The sequence below is a fragment of the Mycetomoellerius zeteki genome, unplaced genomic scaffold (assembly GCF_001594055.1).
Source record: "Mycetomoellerius zeteki isolate Tzet28-1 unplaced genomic scaffold, Tzet1.0 scaffold244, whole genome shotgun sequence".
NCBI lineage: Eukaryota > Metazoa > Arthropoda > Insecta > Hymenoptera > Formicidae > Mycetomoellerius > Mycetomoellerius zeteki.
Window position 1 is genome coordinate 108,669 of NW_017257221.1, and position 18,900 is coordinate 127,568.

Below are 18,900 nucleotides of genomic sequence, written 5' to 3' on the forward strand. Positions count from 1 at the left end.
TCGGTCGATCGTTCATTTAATTTGTCGTTCGGTGAATTGAAATTGTTTAATCTCGCGTCAGTGAATGGTGTTGATAATCTACGCGATTTCGAACGAATGTTCGTGCAGACCCACAACGATGATGATCGTGAGAGGAGAGAGTTAAGCACGATAATTAATTACCACGTACCGAGACACGATAATTCATCGTGGTCCTGTCAGCGATTCTTTCCGCCTCGGTCGATGTCAATTGCGCGTTGAGAAGTTGAGCGACTCTTAAGGCATCTTCTTTGCTCTTTCTCTTTCCCATTTTTTCAGATTTCTTAGGATAGCCTCGTTATGCACGCGTCGGCGAACACACGAACACACGGTGCAGAAAGATACTCCCTTTAGTCGCAAAAAGCTAATGTTCTCGGAAAATACGATGCAACGCTTTTATTATTGTCGAAGCGTTCGGTAAATTCCCTCCAACATATACTATATACAGATGCCACCGTGAAGTACCTGGTAAAAAGAGCTCTAGGCTTTTACACGGAAAGAACAGTTTTGCTAGAGTATCTAAAAATGTTGCTAAATACACATCTAAAAATAATTTAATTAGACCGTCAAAATAATTATGTTGGAGCTTATAGTTACTATTATACAATGTTAAAATTTTTTAAGTAGCATTGCTCATTATGCTTGAACGTCCTACATAATTATTTTGATGTCTATAATAAAATTATTTTCAGATCCACATCTAGCAAAATGTTTTGATATTCTAGCAAAATCGTTCTTTTCATGTGAAAATCTCTTTTTATTGGTATATAATTATTTTGATAGCTCAATAAAATTATTTTCAGATGTGAAAGTTAAATTTTTAGACTAAGTTAAATTTTTAGACTTCAGCAAAATAATTTTTCTGTATAGCAAAGCTTCACTCATTCATGAATGTACAGTAATGTTTAAATTATTTATTTCATTTACGATATTTATTGTAATTAATTCACAACAAAATGACTAAAAGTTTGCTAGTTATTTATGTAGTATAGAAAACATACATAAAATTTTAGAATATATAATATAAAAATAAAAATGATAATAAAGCTCCAGACAATACGAGGGAATAGCGATAGCGATAGGAATAACACGATCCCTCACATTGTTTGGGGTTTAATAAATGATACAATAGTTTCGTTTTGTATTTAAAAAAAAATAATTTTTTTACTAATAAGAAACTTGGAAAGAAGTAATTAAAGAAATATAGTTATGAGAAATATATATTCAAATATTCAAATACGATATCGTGGTACAGCGATAACAGTATGGAATATATAAGTTTGAAATTGTAACAACATCCATATATAAAAACTCAAGTTTAACCGCGGACACGAATTTTAGCGTTCGTTTCTGGCATCAGTGCGTCAAGACGTATCCGAATAAATAGAAAGTTCGTAAACGTTTTCGTTTTCTCTTTACAGACAGAAGTCTATTATGTCGTTAACGAGAGCATTGATAATAGAGATAAATAGTTGCAATTGTTTATTATCGCTAGTAATTTGCAATAATAAATAAAATGCTATATAAAGAGCAGATCTTAGAAGATCTCCTATTCCTATGTGAATTACAAATTTTTATAAATATATGACGTATTTATTAAATATTTTTATATTGTTAAACTTGTTTTATTTAATAATTGTTTGTTAACACAATCGAAAGAGTGAATTACACCAAGGTCGATACAAATAATTCTGTTGATTTATAATCGCTAGATTAACTACGCGCAAAAGTATCTATAGAAACAATTTCACAGAATTAGTTCGCACCATTTATTTTCGTACGCTTTCGATACGTCTCGCATTATCGCTTCACGACGTATACGTGTGAGTGCATTGCCTTACTCGACTGCGCAGCGGTACACATTGCGAACACAATTTGCACTGTATTGAATAAACAGAGAAGGCTTCGAAATTAGTAATTCGCCACCGCAAACACCCGCGAGATTTAATCGGTCACAGCATTAGTACTGACCGGTGGACGCAGATAGGTCCGTCGTCCCATTGTCGTCTTTGACGAGTTCATTGTCGCCAATCGCAAAAAGCAAGCGAGCTTCAAGTTAAACCGCTCGCAAAAGGAAATCGGTTTATTAAAGAATACGTGCTTTATATTTGTTGCACAGTAAGTCTCTAATATTGTCATAAAAAATGGTAGTGTAAGTTTAAAACAGATAAACCTGCATATTTAAGTTAAGTATTCGAAACTTTTGGATAAGCTTTCTGATGCAATGAATTCGTGAAAATCAATAGAATTATCAATGATTAGTTTCGTTTTTCCTTTTCATGGCTTTTTATGATTTACTAATTTTTTCATTGTTTAATTACACTGCTTTGTGTCAAATATTCAATTAAATTGATACTGATTTATATACTTTGCTTATAATAATGATTTAATAAAAATTTACAGTCTATAAAAAAAAAGATAACAAGTAAAATTTCAAAATTATGTGTAGATTCTTTCTAATTTGTAACATATTTATTGTATCTATTTATAAACGTGTATTTATTTATGAATAATTAATTTAACAAAAAAATATTTTTATAGTAGGGGAAAGGGGAGTAAGATAACGAAGTGGGTAAGATAACGAATTGTTAATTTTTTAAAGATAATAATAGATGAAAAGCAGGCTTTAGGTAATATTACGCAATCTCTTATAGTTTGAATTCAATCCGACTACAAAAATAGATATAATAATATATTAAGAAATGTGTTCTAGATGCATTCACTTGTAATTTTGCAGTATTTGTATATAAGGAATGACATAATTATATAAATACTTTCATTTTTTTAATAAAATTGCAATATTGTATAACTAAAAGCGAATACAATAACATATTAATATTTTTTTATTTTTCGCATTACAATGGGTAAGATGACACTTTCATGCAGGTAAATTATATTAGGTTATTTAAATCTTATTTTATTTTTGACTATACACAGTAGTAAGTAGGTATATTTTACTAATAAGTTAATTACATAATTACTACATACATAAATATAATTATGTTAATGTTAACGTTTCAATAATTTTATTTTCATAAAAATAACTCTCAATTTTTCCATTTTTCTCTAAAACTTCTCATAATATATTAAAACAATATAAACGTATTACAATAAATCTTTTTTTACTCGTAAAAATAATTTTAACTTAAATTGACTTTTCGTCATCTTATCCACTACTAAAAGTCATCCTACCTACATATTGGGGCAAGATGACCAAATTGACATGTCCTTAAAAAATATAAATTTTAAAAAATTGTAATTTATTTAACATCTTTATGATTTTTACAAATGATAACTGAGACTGTAATGAATTTGAAAAAAAATAAATCAGTATCTTTACCTCATCACAGAAATTAGGAAAAATCGACAAACCTTAAGGTCGTCACCTTAGCCCCTTTCTCCTACACATTTTATTTGAAATGTAAATATTAAACGTACTTCCAAATTTAATTTTCTTTGTAGGAATTGTGCGTATAATACATCCTTAAATTATACACCTAACATCTTTTGGGTGCCTGCATTTAAAAGAAGAAACAATGTAATAAAAATATGTTCAAAAAACATTTTAAAAACATGTCCCCCTCGAAATCGTTTCACTTTTATTTGAAATACGCTTTTCTGTATCATTTCGAGATAATTTGATACAACAGTTAAAACGAGACACTCTATATATGTATATACGTATATGTACAAAAATAATTAATTTCAATTAAGTGAAATAATCACACATTGTGAATGCAAGTTCTAACACTATTGCTTATATCAAATTTTACGCTAAAAATGTATTTTGCTTAGACTTTTCCCTATATATTTTGGATAATGTACTCGTATAAGTATACTCTTACATATTTTACACGATTTTATTTTTTTAGTAATCCTTTTTTTATTTACTAGTTTATTTTTTAAATTTATATTTGCGCATATGTTTGTGAAACTTATTATCGGTTTTAATTTCTTTAAAATGACTTAAAATTGAACCATGTATATTGCAGTTAAACAATTAACAGACCATACGCTAAACAATAAATCTTTCGCGATATAGAAATAATGTGTCTTAGCTTGGTGTGCATATTAATTTCTTATCAACGTGTATTGTAATTTTATGCTGTCATAGTAAGCGCATTGTGTTGTGATAAAGTGCAGACATAAAAATTCAAGAGAATAATATCACACTGAAAATGTAGATAGATTTTTATGCACAATCAGTGATAAGGAAACTAACAGCGTGGCATATAAAATTTTAAAAAATATTTAAATTTTGTACAATGCATATAAAAAAAGAAATTTGTGTACTTCTTGCTGATCAAATTTTCACAAATAATCAAATAACTTAAGATCTACAATTGAAATATGACTTAAAATATTTCTCTAGATGGCTAATAGAAAATATGCAGCTTTCAATTATTCTAAAGGCTGTATCACAGCAGGTAAAAGAAGAACAATGGCATTCGAACATCGATATAACGCTGCAAATTTCCGAATCCCATTTCGAATAAACTGGGCTGTAATATTGACTATAATAGTGTCAATATCGATCTATCAATTCACAGAATCTGTTGCTGAACGACAAATATCGGTAAGCATAGATAATATGTCGAATATCATATTTACATACACCCTCATATTATATTACAGCAAAAAGAAAAGGTAAAAAAAGAGAACAAAATAACATTTGCTTTTTTTTTGCATCTGCCTTTCCACTTGATAGAATTTGCACGGAAAGAAGCATTATAATCGGCATTGTTCGGAGCGTAACGCGCGAAAATCGATGGCACCTAATCAGACTTTACAAAGCGGTGCTAAAGATCCGGCTCTCACGCCACAAGACGTTTTATCGCGTTTGGAGGCTGCTGCAGTTTTGCGTGACAATCTGGTGATGACGTTAGGCCGTGTACTCCTGCTTTGTCTCAACGACAACGTGAGAATACCCTTCGAGCTGATTCACGACGCCGTACGAAATCGTCGAGTCGCAGTCTACGAGTTACTTCAAGTCCTGCCGGCACTGAAAAATAAGCCACCGAGGCAACAACTATACAAGATCTTACAAATGTTGGAGAGGATTGACAACCGCTTCATTTCCGAATACGCGTCGCTCTGCATAAACACTTTTTCCGACGTTCACGCCGCCCTAGAACAGGTGCCACTCACCGATATGTTACTCAACGTAGACCAGAAAGTGATCGAGTCGGCCTCACGTGATAAGCGAAGGGCCGGCATGGTGCCTCCATCTTTGACGAAAGACATTGACTTTGTGTTACAAGCGGCTCGCCATGGCGATCAGATTCTTAATCTGCGTACAGTGGCCGCGATATTATTAAATTATCCGACATTTGATCTGACGGATCCGGAAGTCCACAATACCATTAGATTTATCGCGCAACGATTGAAAGAGCAATCGAGCTCGAAGGACGTTCTACTGCAATATTTGGGACCAAATTTGGAGAACACGACGAATTTTTTGAAAACTGTGCTTGAAAGACTGGAGACAGACGAGCTGTCGTCCGAGGCAATTAGGGAGGCGACCTCATTATTGCTTCAGAATTTCGATATAGAGCCTTATCCGCCTACTCTTAAGAGCAAGGATAACTTAAAGAAGCTCTTGATGGTGACGAACGATTATTACCCCGATAACGTCGTCGCTGTAGCTAAATATCTCTTTGACCATCTTGACGATTCGCATTTTCAAGATCTCGATATTGGTTTCTATGAAACAGGTGATCAGGCTCTTTTACAAGTGCTGTCTCGTCTCCGTAAAAAACCACATCTGCAACATTTAAGGAAACCTTTGTCCTTGCTGATACCTTTCGTCTCGCAGAAATTAGCGAACGATGCCAATTACCACCGTACAGTGCCAATTAGCTTTTATGAGGTCAACGACTATTTAGATTCCTTTGATACGCCGTGTCTGCAGCAAAACATTAGCGACGCAATGAAAATGTTACGTCCCCACTTATCCGAAGATCTGCCATGGACCTACGCCTTCGGGGATAGACGAGTGAGTGGTGATCCGTGGGAATTAATTTTGACCTCGCTGATCCATTTAAAAAATATTCCGCTAAACAAGACGCAAGCGAACGTTATCGATAATTTCATTTACAAGGGACGAGTCAATGGTTTAACTCGTAGACGAGGGCTGCTCTACAATTCTGGTATCATCTTTCAGAGGGATGATTCAATGGATGTTGAAGTCGACTTCTTTTCTCTGTTGAGGCTCATACCGAATGTCTTCAAAAGAGAAAAATTCGCTCCTATACTGAATTTTCTGTCCAAGCCGAACATTCTCAGTATTCTTGGCTTCGAATTCAACAAGTTTGAATACGAAACACCGAGGAGCTTATTACTAGCCATGCTGAAAAGAGCATTGACACTTCCTCCAGTCAAATCCGACAAATCTTTATCCGGGGCTCTCCAGAACGCTCACAATTATCTTGAAGAACCACTGCTGATCAATTTATATATCTCAGAAGATTTGCAATTGTTACTAAAATATCTGCCGTATATCGATAGCGATCCACGGTATCTGCCGCTGAAGATACTCTTCAAGACACACAAATTATTTACATATTTATCATCGACTTTCAGTCTGGCTGATGTGCACACGCCGATAGGAAGACTTTTGCTTATATTACAAACCGTAGGCTTGAAAAATACAGAGCCGAAGCTTTCCGAAGCGCTGAGATTTGCTATCGATAATATCAATGGACCACCATTGCCGATTAAAACTTTCGATCGCTCAGATTTTGTGTATCTGGTTCAACAACTGTTGTCTCGTAACAAAATACTGCAGGATGAAATTCTTAACTCGTACGCATATACGAATGTCGGTGACTGGAACATCTCCATCAGCGGAACGCCAAAAAACGTTCTCGCCAGAGCTTTGACTTATCCCATTTATCAAATCTCATCGGACGCGAATCTTGCCGACCTTGTGAAACAGGCGGAAAATATCTTGGAGGAAGAAATTCTGATCAACACCGAGATCCTGAAAAAACAGACGTTGGAAGCAATGTTGGAGTATCTGCCGAGCAACACATACGTGAAACCCGTGAGCCTATTGCTGAGAAAAGCGAATTTGATGAAGCTCGTGCCAAAATTGAATCTTGCAGCTTTAGAAGCAGCTACCGCGCGTGACGCTTTGATTATGCTTCTGAAAAGTTTAACAGAGTCTCGTATAATACGTGCGGAAAAATTGTTCCAGAGACGTGTCAGAGCGGCGTTGAGATCCTTGGATGGTACGAATGAAGATGATCGTCAAACACCAATTTTCGCTTACTTGATCCAATCGTTGCAAGATCCAAGTAACATTATTTATCAGCCACTTCTGTCAGAAATAAGCAAATTGAAGAACCTAACAATTTCGCCCGAAGAACGACAAGCTTGGTTGCAAGATTATTTCCAGCAGATCATCGACAAAAATGAGACGGATAATCGGACGAAGGCCGCATCGATGATTCTTAAAGAAATTACATATAAAAAAAATTTAGACGAAACTTCACGTGCCAGTAAAGAACGAATTGGTAATGCTCTATCAGTTATGCCTATGGGTTCTTTCACCGAACCATTGAGAAAACTGCTGACACCAGATTGGATTTATAGCATTCTACTGGAAAAAATCAGAAACTCCGATTCATTAGAAAAAGAAGAACTCTTGCTAGTGATTCTACACTTCGCGAAACAACGGGCCGATGTCGCTAATAGCCTTCCTCTAATGAAAGCCATTTCCAAAGTCGAGGCAAGCTTGAAAGGATGGAAGACAAATATCGAACCACTGAGGAGTGCTGTTGCTACCATGAAGGCTGCCGTTTACGATCCTGTTAGAAAATTTCTAACTCCTACCGGATTAAATAAAATCAAAGTTACCGTTCCTACCGGCAAATCGGCTAAAATATCGCTACTGAGATTATTACATCGTTTGCTACTGCATCCTGTGATCAAAAAGAACGACAAAGTTTTCAAACTGTTGAGCGCCGTTAGACAAGACGTGTCCGACTTTGGGATGAACATGGATCTATTAACAGTACTTAATGATATGGGAATTACTTATACCAGTGAGCTCGCTTCCATCAGATTATACTTGCATAGAAAAGATATCAATGAGAAGTTTGGATCCACCGTCCTCGCAGTTGCTGATCCTAAAAAGCGGTATCACACTTTACTGCATATTCTCCAAAAGCAACAACAGGTGGACAACAGTACGCAATTATTCGATGCGCTCTCAACGCTAAAAAATATTCAACCTAAAGAAAGAGAAGCCGCGAGTACGCTGATTTCGGACCTCGAAGACATAGTGAACAGCATTCCGCATAGTATCAGACAACAATTCAAACATATCAATCATTTGTTTAACGCCAATACGCTGTCTCGTTTAACGGACGATAATGAGATCGTCCAATCAAAAACACCACTAATTACTTTATTGTCCAAGAGGAGGGATTTGCCGGAAGTCAGCAGTGATTATGCTGCAACGAATGAATTAAACAAGCTGCTGTCAAATGTCGAACATTTGAGCTATCCAATTGTCACCGGTTTTCAGCTCAGACCGTTGCTATTAGAACTTAAACACGTTGAGCAAATCAATGTGGATTATCTCAATTCCATCTTAAATCCCGAAATACTGAACTATTTGAATACAGAGGAATTCTTCGATACATCCAACGACAATATCGAGATACTTAAAAATATCGTTGAATATTTATTGCGTGAAGGACCAACGTTCGTCGACTATGACACGCAAAAACATCTGCAATCGTTTAAGCGTGCTCTCGAACTAACGATAGGTTCCACTAAGCCTTCGAAGAGAGATTTGGCTAAGGAAGATTGGCAAAAGATGCTAATTTTGATACCACACAAGAAAGATTTTACACCCATCAAGATATTCTTGGAGATCGGAGAAATTTTCAAATACATCAAGTATAAAGATACGGATTGGAATATATTTTCTACTCCGGCCAAGAAATTACATCATTTGCTGATGTTGATGACGGATGATGAAATTGAGAACGAAAATATTTACAAATCAGCGAATAAGTTACGGCACTATCTTGAGAAACGTTATAACTTCATTACTGAGCAAGATGTCAAGAGCATGCAACGTACTTTGGCGAATCTTAAACTCGATTACGATTTAGCGCCTCTCAAAATATTCCTGAATCACGATAATATGATCAAGTATCTATCGCCGGATTTCAAGTACACTAGTTACAAATCGTCGATCGATGCCCTCGCCGCTGTGTTAGATAATCTGCTGCAATTACCCAGCTTGAAACGAAAGGTAAATCTTTACAAGACTATGAAGTTCGTGAGACAGTCTTTGCGCGAACACACTTCTCTGGTGATGCGATCGTTTCGCCGAGCTCTAGTTTCCAAGCAGCTGTCCAGCGAGGATCTCGAATTTGTCAACCTGTTAAATATGTCTCTACCGAAAATACGTGAATTTATGAAGCCTGAAAAATTAATGAGTTTACTGCCGAAATCGTTTACCTTCAACAATCAGCCGACATATAAGACGAAAATGCTACATTTGCTACGGCGGCTCTTAAAGTCAAATACGAACGTTCATTCGGAATTGGAGGGACTTCTCCAAGAAGTGGAGACTTACCCGAACGTTCCAGACATCACAGAGGACGATCTTATGCCACTTCTAAACATACTTCCCACCAAGGGAATACCTTACATTGAGCTCGTTAAAAGATACTTAAAGCCTTCCACGTTGATCAAGTTATTACCTGGAAATTTTAATATAAAGCAAGCGTCTACTCCCAGAGTGGCGTTATATGGTGTTTTATTATTCCTGAGAATCACTCTTGGTTCTGCGGAGAACGATAAACTGAAAACAGCCTTCGACACACTCATAAGCGAATTGACGAAATTTAGTTCCGAAATAGTACCGCATGAATCGTCAATTGACAGCAACGATATAAGATCCATCATAAGAGAGATTCCGTTCAAGGAGTACAAGCAAATTGGGCGACTCGAGTCTCAGATGACGACTAGGAAAATTATCTTGGCTTTACCTTTGAATTTCCAGCTTACGGAATACAAAACGAAGAAACTGCGGGTGTTAGCGGTTTTGGACGAATTATCGAAAAGCAACGCGTTTCAATCTTCGCTAAGTTCAATCAATTTCGCTAAAAGAATTATCAGCAAAATGCCGGATATGCCTATGGTGAACGACACAGAAATCGAGAGGCTATTGTCGCCATTGCCATTGAATACCTTCTACGTAGAGTTGCTTGTAAAGAATTGCAAGCTAGCAACTTTGATGCCTTATTTGCCGATTTATTTCAATCTCAGCAGCATAGAGTCGCGGAAAATGAAGATCGTGAAGATCCTGCACTACTGTAAGGTAGCCAATCCCACAGACATTAATATAAAGCAGGCATTGACTAACGCCGAAACCTTGATAGAGAAATTGCCCGACGTTGATGTTACCCGGAATCATGTAGAAGTTTTGATACGAGCGATACCGTGTACCCATTTCACCTCGATAAAATCCTTGCTGCGAGTTTTGTCAAAGACGGACATCACGTCGCTTCTTCCTTGGGATCTCGACCTGTATCAAACGTCACGCACTTTTAAGCTACGTATTTTCGATCTGTTGACCGCACTACGAAATGTCAAGGAATTGCAAAACGACAAGATGTTTTCCGGCCTCGATTCTCTGGAGAAGAACGCGAAGTCCTTACCAGAACAAGTATATATACCACAGGAACGCATAACGACACTACATAACTCGGTGGTCGTGGCCATTGCACCATGTTCAGACTATCGGAATTTCGTGTTAAAATCCGAAATTCTGACCCAGATATTGCCACCGAATTTCCGCTTTCAATTTGACTACCAGTCATCATCAATTACGAGTTATAGCGAATGGTCGATTCTTATGTTCTTCTCGGAACTATTTCTGCGCGATGTGAAGATAGACGGACCTCTGAAAACTGCGTTTAAAGCTTGTAGCGATAATATACATAAGTTCGAAAAGGAACAAATCTTTCTTTATCTATCTCGAGGATTAAGTAGCACACCACAATTTCAGCAGTTAGTGCCACTAAGACTGTACACCCTGGGTCATGCGGAAGACGTAGCCGCGCCCGTCGAAGACGTTTATCACGCTTTTCCTTATGGATCTATATTTTCTACACTGCGCGTGATAATGAGAGAATTTATTAGTAGACTGGAGTTAATCAAAAGCAAATCGTTGATTAACGACATGGAGGTGTTTTTACATGACTATCTTATGATTCTGTTTAGAACATGGCTGAATAACGGATTATCTACTGAACCGTACAATGAAGTACTGTCACCTTACGAGATCAATGGAGCCATTAGTGAAATTCCAAGTGATCACAAATATGATGACCTCAGACTTCTCATGCAATGTCAAGATGTGCAAACGTCGATGGACAAGGTATTGCTATCAGAAGACACACCGAAACAGTTGCTCCTGAAGATGCTGAAACAGGTAGAAAAAGAAAATATCGACGACGCGATACGAGAGAGCATCGCGAGTTTTAAACAGCATCTTGTAAATGATACTCACGTCGAAGAAGTAGAGTATGCGCTAAAACAGATGCGCGATTATAGATATCACTCGAGCAAGGTGGATGTCATTCGAAAATATTTCGTGTTATGGGGATTCCAGCGTCTCTTTGGAGATAATTATGTTACAAATTATCCTACTTATAAAGACAGGTTACTTGCAATCAATGACCTGATGTTAACTAACACGATCAATCGATCAGCCGATTTTTCACCCGAATATCGCGTAGAATCAGACTACCTAAATCGTACTCTACACAATGAGATTAAGATCAAGCCTACAACATCGAGAACAATGGACGATATCAATATGCAATCGCTCTTTTTCGCGCTACCGAAGACGAGAGACGAAAGAATTATTCGTGGCATCATTAAATTTTTCTCCATTCCTAATTTGTTGCGTAGACTGAAGTTACCAAGAGATCCATTCGAGTACGTGACAAAGGGTCGACTCTTGCAGGCTATTATAGACTTGGGCCAGGAACTGGAAAGTGTACAGCAGGATCCCGTGCAACAGGAAGCTCTCGAGTACTTCAGAGATAAAATAATCACCACTGGTCCCAGTGCACAGCCGATCGAATTGAAGACGTATGCGCACGATTCCAACGTGGACGTGGACTTGTATGGCGTGATGCGGGCTATTGATTATACGAAGATAAATGAGACTGACGCGGTGAAGGTAGCGATTTTTTTCGAGCGTAAGTACGATAATCTGGTGCACGCTATAGGTTTCGATCACATGGCTTATGCGACGAGAGGCTTGTACTTGAAAGCATTGTTTGAGCATCTTGTTAACGTTCCTGAAGTACCTGATGATGTGAAGCAGCAAATAACGTCATTGATACCGGCGGTGAGGTTGGACGGTCCAGGAGAAGAAAGCGTCGATCTAAACACCGACGTCGTTTACGAGAAAAAGCCACATACGAGAATATTTGAAGAATTTCCGGATAACAAATCTCAATCTCTCAAACCGGATGATCATTTAGGTTCAAAAGTGTCACATACTTTTTACGTAAGCAAAGACTCGCTGAATGCTGCTGTTGATAACATGCTGGAAACCATATCGTCATTTGAAGAAGAATATACTGATGGACAATCTAACGTTTACAATAATGAAACTCGCATTGTTATCAACGCTCCTGAACATTTTTATGATGTTCAACGAAAGTTAAATTTCGAGCAATCGCAAATACAAAACACGAGTAACTCGATAAAATTATCAAATCGTGTAAAAACAAAAAAGAAAAACGATCGAGCAACAAAAAAATCGTTGCTCAGCGATATCGATATTCCTGCTAATAAAGCTCGTATCAAATACAAAATACACAAAAAGATAAGACGTATTAAATCGAAAAATGACCTGAGTCGGCAAACAAAATCGAACAGTTCTGACTATCTTAACAACGAAGACGATAACAATTCGTTTATATTTGTGGAACAGGTAGAATCTTCTTCAGTATCCTCACAGAAATTACTGTCTGAAAAACTTATATCGAAAAAATCACATCATTCCCAACAAATGCATTACAAATCGAATATCAATTACGACGGAAATGCGACAATTGCCAGGAATTTACACAAATTGCTGAACGAAAAAAATTTATCTAAAAAGAAAAGAAGAACATGAAACATGAATCGAGATAAACTAAATTTTGTGAGGTGCATATGCTTATCAATTACTTGTGATATATACATTATTATATAAATATACATTAATATATAAATTATTAAAATGTGAATTGTTAATAAATGCGTAATAAAAAAGTGTGATAATTGTTTATTAAAAATAAAAACAAGAATTTAGCTCTAATGATTATATTTGAAAGTAAATAAAATATGCTAGATAGAAAAAAAATTTTTAATTTGGAGTAATAATTGATATGCTTTTATTTGTTAACATTAAATAAAAATGCTGATTAGCTTTGTGCTTTGATTCTATGAATAATTCTACATTTTGTTTCAATCTGGCATTAATATTTTTTTCACAGTTTTTTTAATATATAATTATCCACATATATTTGTAATGTAAATAATGTCATTTATGTTATCAATTCTAAATATGTGTGTTGTGATGCAATGTATTATGTTATATTACATATTATAATATAATATTATATTAAATTATAATAAATATGTTTTTAAACCGAAATGATAGATTCCAATTAATTTATAAATTATAAATATAATATATATATTAAATTAATTATATAATTTACATACATTGAATTCCCTCGTCTAATTAGATACTCTTGTTTTGTAATTAAATATCAACAACCTTAGGAGTAGGAATGGGCGATACAGCGTCGATATTTTAAATATCAATATTTTTCGTCTTTTTTCCTGATATTTTACCTTTCGATATTAGGTCTTTCGATATTGATGTCTATTTAACCAAGAATATCGAACATACGGGGTGCGTTCCGTTTTATGCTTACTTGTAAGCATCATTTGTCCTTATTTAATATCTAATAGACAACAAAGATGAATTTATGCTTATAGCGTGTGACCGTGAAGACGAAATTATTTATCATAGGTATTCATTATTATAAGAATGTATAAGATTAGAATCATATAAGTAAATAAAATAAAAATAAAAATAAAATGTGTAAATATATATATATATATGTAATATAAAAGTGTATTTTAAGTATATACATATATAATATATACATATAGTATGTACGTATATGTATATATTTCAATTAGTACTATATATAATATCTATATATATAATATATATATAATATATAGTTGCAATAAGAATAATTTTGTAAAAATTCTGATAAGAATAGTTATTTAAGGGATAGATGAAATAACCTCAAAACGATCTCCAATTGTTATTTTTGCAAAAAGATCAATTTTTGTGCATCGCGTATCAATATACATTCATGTATTGTCTAAAAATAGAAATCGATATCAGCAATATCGCATATTATTCAACCGATATTTTGGTGTATCAATATTTTTGTTTACGATACATTGCGATGCAAAATATCGAGATTTTGTTTGTATCGCCCATACCTATTTGGGGGTCAATGGTCTAGCTTTTGAAAATTAATTTAAGATCTAATTATAAGTTAAAAATATTTAAGGTGATTCTTTAGTAAAGTGCCGAAAATTTGGGGTGCCTCATCAGCAGCCCTATTCTATAACTCTTAACGCAAGTTTCGTTATCGTTATAACGTCGTTGCACAGCTTTTTTATGGTAAAAAAGCTGCGCAATGACGTTATAACGATAACGAAATTTGCTTATAAAAGTTACAGAATAGTTCTGCAGGGTTCATCCAAAATATATCTATATAATTTGGATAAAATATTAAAACTACGCGTATATCTTAATGAAATAGTATGGAACATACGATAGTAAATCAAGAGTTGCATCTTCATCAAACAAAAACAAGGTGAGATTATGTTTACTTTTCGAAGCTAAATTTATATGGAAGTTTTCGCACGTAAATATGTTTCCAAAATAACAGTTGACCTATCACTTTTTTGTGAGCATTAAAATCGTAATTTTTTAAATTATTATAATCTCGTTTTTGAAAAAAGTCTATGGTAAGATTTGTGTAGTTGGTCAAAGAAACGTCTGCGACTTATCTGTCACTAATGTTATATGTGAAAGGTTACATTTTCAACTTTTTTTCTCTTATTTCATTTATTTTGTTAACCTACTGTAGAATTTTGCACACGTCAGTTTCGGTAATTCAACTTCATTATATTAAAAAGTTAGACATTTCTATGGTAACTCGATTAAAGAACCACCTTAAGGGGAGGTTCTAGTCTAGAGGTTCAAAGTTTATGTATTTTTTATCAATTTTTTTCATAAGAAAAAGAAAAAGATATCAAAATAATGCTTTTTGCATTATGTTTTTTATATTTCCACATACAAAAAAAATTTTTATTTTTAGAAATGTAGAAAATTGCGGCTGTAGCCTACGAGTGCATCAGAGCGTACAGCGTGTATGTAACCAATTGGCGGGAAATCTCGACTATTGACAGTTTATCTGAGACAAATAAACTAATGTAATTATTAAAATGTATTAAATTTGTGGGGCCATGAACGTCATTTTATTTGAAAAATTTTTAAATTTACAGAATGGCAGCCATTTGAAATTAAGTGTCAATTTTCACAAACTCTTTTTCACTTTCAACCTATTCAAAGAAATAGTTATTTTGGAAAATTTATGGCATTTTTAGGTTCATGGCCCCATAAAAATTATTTATTTTTCGTAGGAAAAAACTTCATGTCAATCGGATGATTGATTGAAGCTGAACGTTTCCCGCCAGTTTGAAAAACATGAATTCGAGAAAAACACGATAAAATACAATTTTATTTTATGATAATGATTTTAGTTAACTATAATATTTTGCAATTTACATTTAATCAGCGATTCCTGGCCCATATAAGTCAATTTCTCCTCTGTTCGAAGAATAAATTTTGCTACATTTGAGACCTTCTCCTTTCGATTCTTGCTTATTTTGCGCATAATACCGTTAAGCTGACTTGATTTTCGACCGGTGCAAAATCCGGTTTAACAAGTCATAAATTGCTTTAACATTTTGAATATTGCAAAATCCTTTTACAGACATATTCTACACACTTTACAGATGCAAAAAATGTAAAAAAAATCAATTTTTTTGACCCTCCAAATTAGAACCTCCTCTTAATATACTATAATATAGAGGCGTCGAGTGGCTTGCTGCTCGGTGCGATTGACTCGCGATCTGTAGATCCGGGTTCAATCCCATCTATGTCCACATACGCGATTTTTCGCGTTTAAGGAGCCGAAAGTGGCTCTACCTGGTAATTGCGAGACCTTCACTAACGCCGCGTTCGGATCCGGCGTTAAACTATGTAGATCCCATATATCAATGAATATATGTATGGATCCCCCTATAAAAATTTCCGAGCTGGTCACAATAATGATGGACATACATGCAAATTATGGAACCGTCTTGTTTTATGTAAATGTGCCACATCATTTAAACTATTTAAAGAATCTGTAAAATTTCATCTATCTCGTACTCATGATATTAGTGACGAATTCCATCCTCTTCGTCGCTAATATCATGAGTACGAGATAGATGAAATTTTACAGATTCTTTAAATAGTTTAAATGATGTGGCACATTTACATAAAACAAGATGGTTGCATAATTTGCATGTACCTCCGTCATTTTTTATTGAATAATATTTTAATAGCCACGTAGCCTTTACGTCTGATTCTTGAAATTTTTGTAACTGTGCCATTATTGTGACCAGCTTGGAATTTTTTATACTAAAGATGACAGAATTGCATCACGTTAATTACAGTTAATTACAGTTAAAATGTACGTTAAAAACAAACGTTTGCAAAAACAGATGTTTGGAAGAATTGGAAAGTCGAAGGAAGGGATTATGAAAATATAAACATAAATATCTAAAATGTAAATGTAAATATCTTTAAAAAAATATCTGTATTTTTAAGACAAGCATTCCAAGTTTAAGTTAATATTAATATTTACAATTGATACATTTACAGTTTTGCTTTTTCAAATTGTTGTATGCGAATATTAGCTGTGTTTTAATATAAGTTTTAAAGTATTCGATTCGAATAATAACACGTAAGTTGTATGATTTGACAATTAAACAAACTTAAATTGTACATCAATATTTATATTTTTATAATCATATATCCCTTTCTTTGATTATTCATGTACTTTTTCATGTAGAGAAAAGAGAAAATACCAAACTTCTAATTTTAATCAGAATTTTGAAATATTTCCCGAATTTATTGATAATGTTTCGATAAAAAAGTTTTCGAATTTTTCAGAACAAGCTTGCGTATTTCAAGCTATATATATCCACCCACAACACTCATAATATCATCGCTTTACCAATTATTCGCGTGATATATTTTCAATCGGACAAATATTACGAAATACGTGTTTTAAATTAATGCAAGTTTCGCTTACCGATAATATGACGATGCTACTTGATCCGGAGCCAGGGATGAGACTTTTGACTTTTCTGGATATGGAGTACTTCATCCGAACGGGAGAGATTTCAAAATAACACAAATGTTTTATCTCTTTTGTTGTGTGTGCGCGAGAGAGAAATATATTTTTATACATATACGAATACATCTTATCCTAGTAGCACAATTTATCGGCACAACATTGACCCAATATATCCCCAATGTATGCCAATTTGTTTAACTAATATTTCGTCAATGAATTGTGCTCGGTTTTTTGTCAAATCACTCAAAATTTTTTTAAATTGTCAAAAATTAACATATTTTTTTAAATACCCCGAATTCTGGGTGTGGAATTCAACACCCACAGTTCTAGATGTGGAAAGTTTCGTACCCTCCATAAAGAAGTCTCCATTTATATTCGGAACCGAGATCGTTCAGTGTCCTGCAAACGTTCTGCAAATGGAACGTTAATATAGAATAGAGGAAGAAGACAGGTAGAACAACTTGAGCGATGCGCAGTAACCGATTTAGTTATAGCCAATCAGAATTTGTCCTAAAGAATGCGAAAGCAATAGGACAAAATTAGATTGGATAGAATTGAATTTAGGATAAATAATTTGATTTGCTGAATTGCTCTGAATTGCTGTTATGCGCATTTGTTTCACCTGTATTCGTCCACCATGACGTTAAAATGATAAGACGGTGCTTCGGCAGTTTTACACCATGATTGCATTATTTATTAAAATTTAATAATCAGCAAAGAAAATATGTATTATAAAAATTGCACTTATAAATGAATTTTAAACTAATTCATTTTTAAAAATATTACAATACATTTTTTTATGAGAAAGTATTAAACTATTCATATCTTAACTGTACAAATTACTCAATTGCATGTTTTAAATTAAGAGGTAAATAATTTGACAAATATTATTCATATTGTATATTATATAATTATTTTATTATCAATATACATATAGCTCCATTTAGTTTTCACAATATTTATAGTTATCAGCTGAATATGTAGTAACTTTGTACTTCATATATTATATTAAAAAATTAGACATTTATATGGTAACTCGGTTTACTAAAGAGCCACCTTAAGTGTATTCGCAAATTATCAATTGTCTCCCGACAAACTTATAGAATTAAAGTAAAAGAGGAACTACAAACTTCTGAGACATATTATTTGAAGTTAAAATATTATGTTAATATTTGCGACGAAATAATGAAATGAATCATTTTGTTCATTTCGAAAAACAATTTAAATTTCGAAACTCTTAATTTCAAGGTAACATGTATGCGAATTTCAGTATCGTTTGTCGAAAGACAGAAATATAGATATCGCCAGCGATGCGTGCATATAGGGGCGCGTTCTTTGTGACGAG

The 18,900-nt window shown here is 34.2% G+C and overlaps 1 protein-coding gene across 1 annotated transcript; it reads left to right on the top strand.

Moving 5' to 3' along the window:
• The first annotated feature begins 4,459 nt into the window (after window positions 1-4,459).
• LOC108723529 (uncharacterized) lies at window positions 4,460-13,183 on the top strand. The gene is made up of 2 exons (XM_018449353.1): window positions 4,460-4,594; window positions 4,727-13,183. The coding sequence occupies exons 1-2, from the start codon at window positions 4,460-4,462 to the stop codon at window positions 13,181-13,183; spliced, it is 8,592 nt and encodes a 2,863-aa protein (XP_018304855.1).
• The last annotated feature ends 5,717 nt before the right edge of the window (window positions 13,184-18,900 follow it).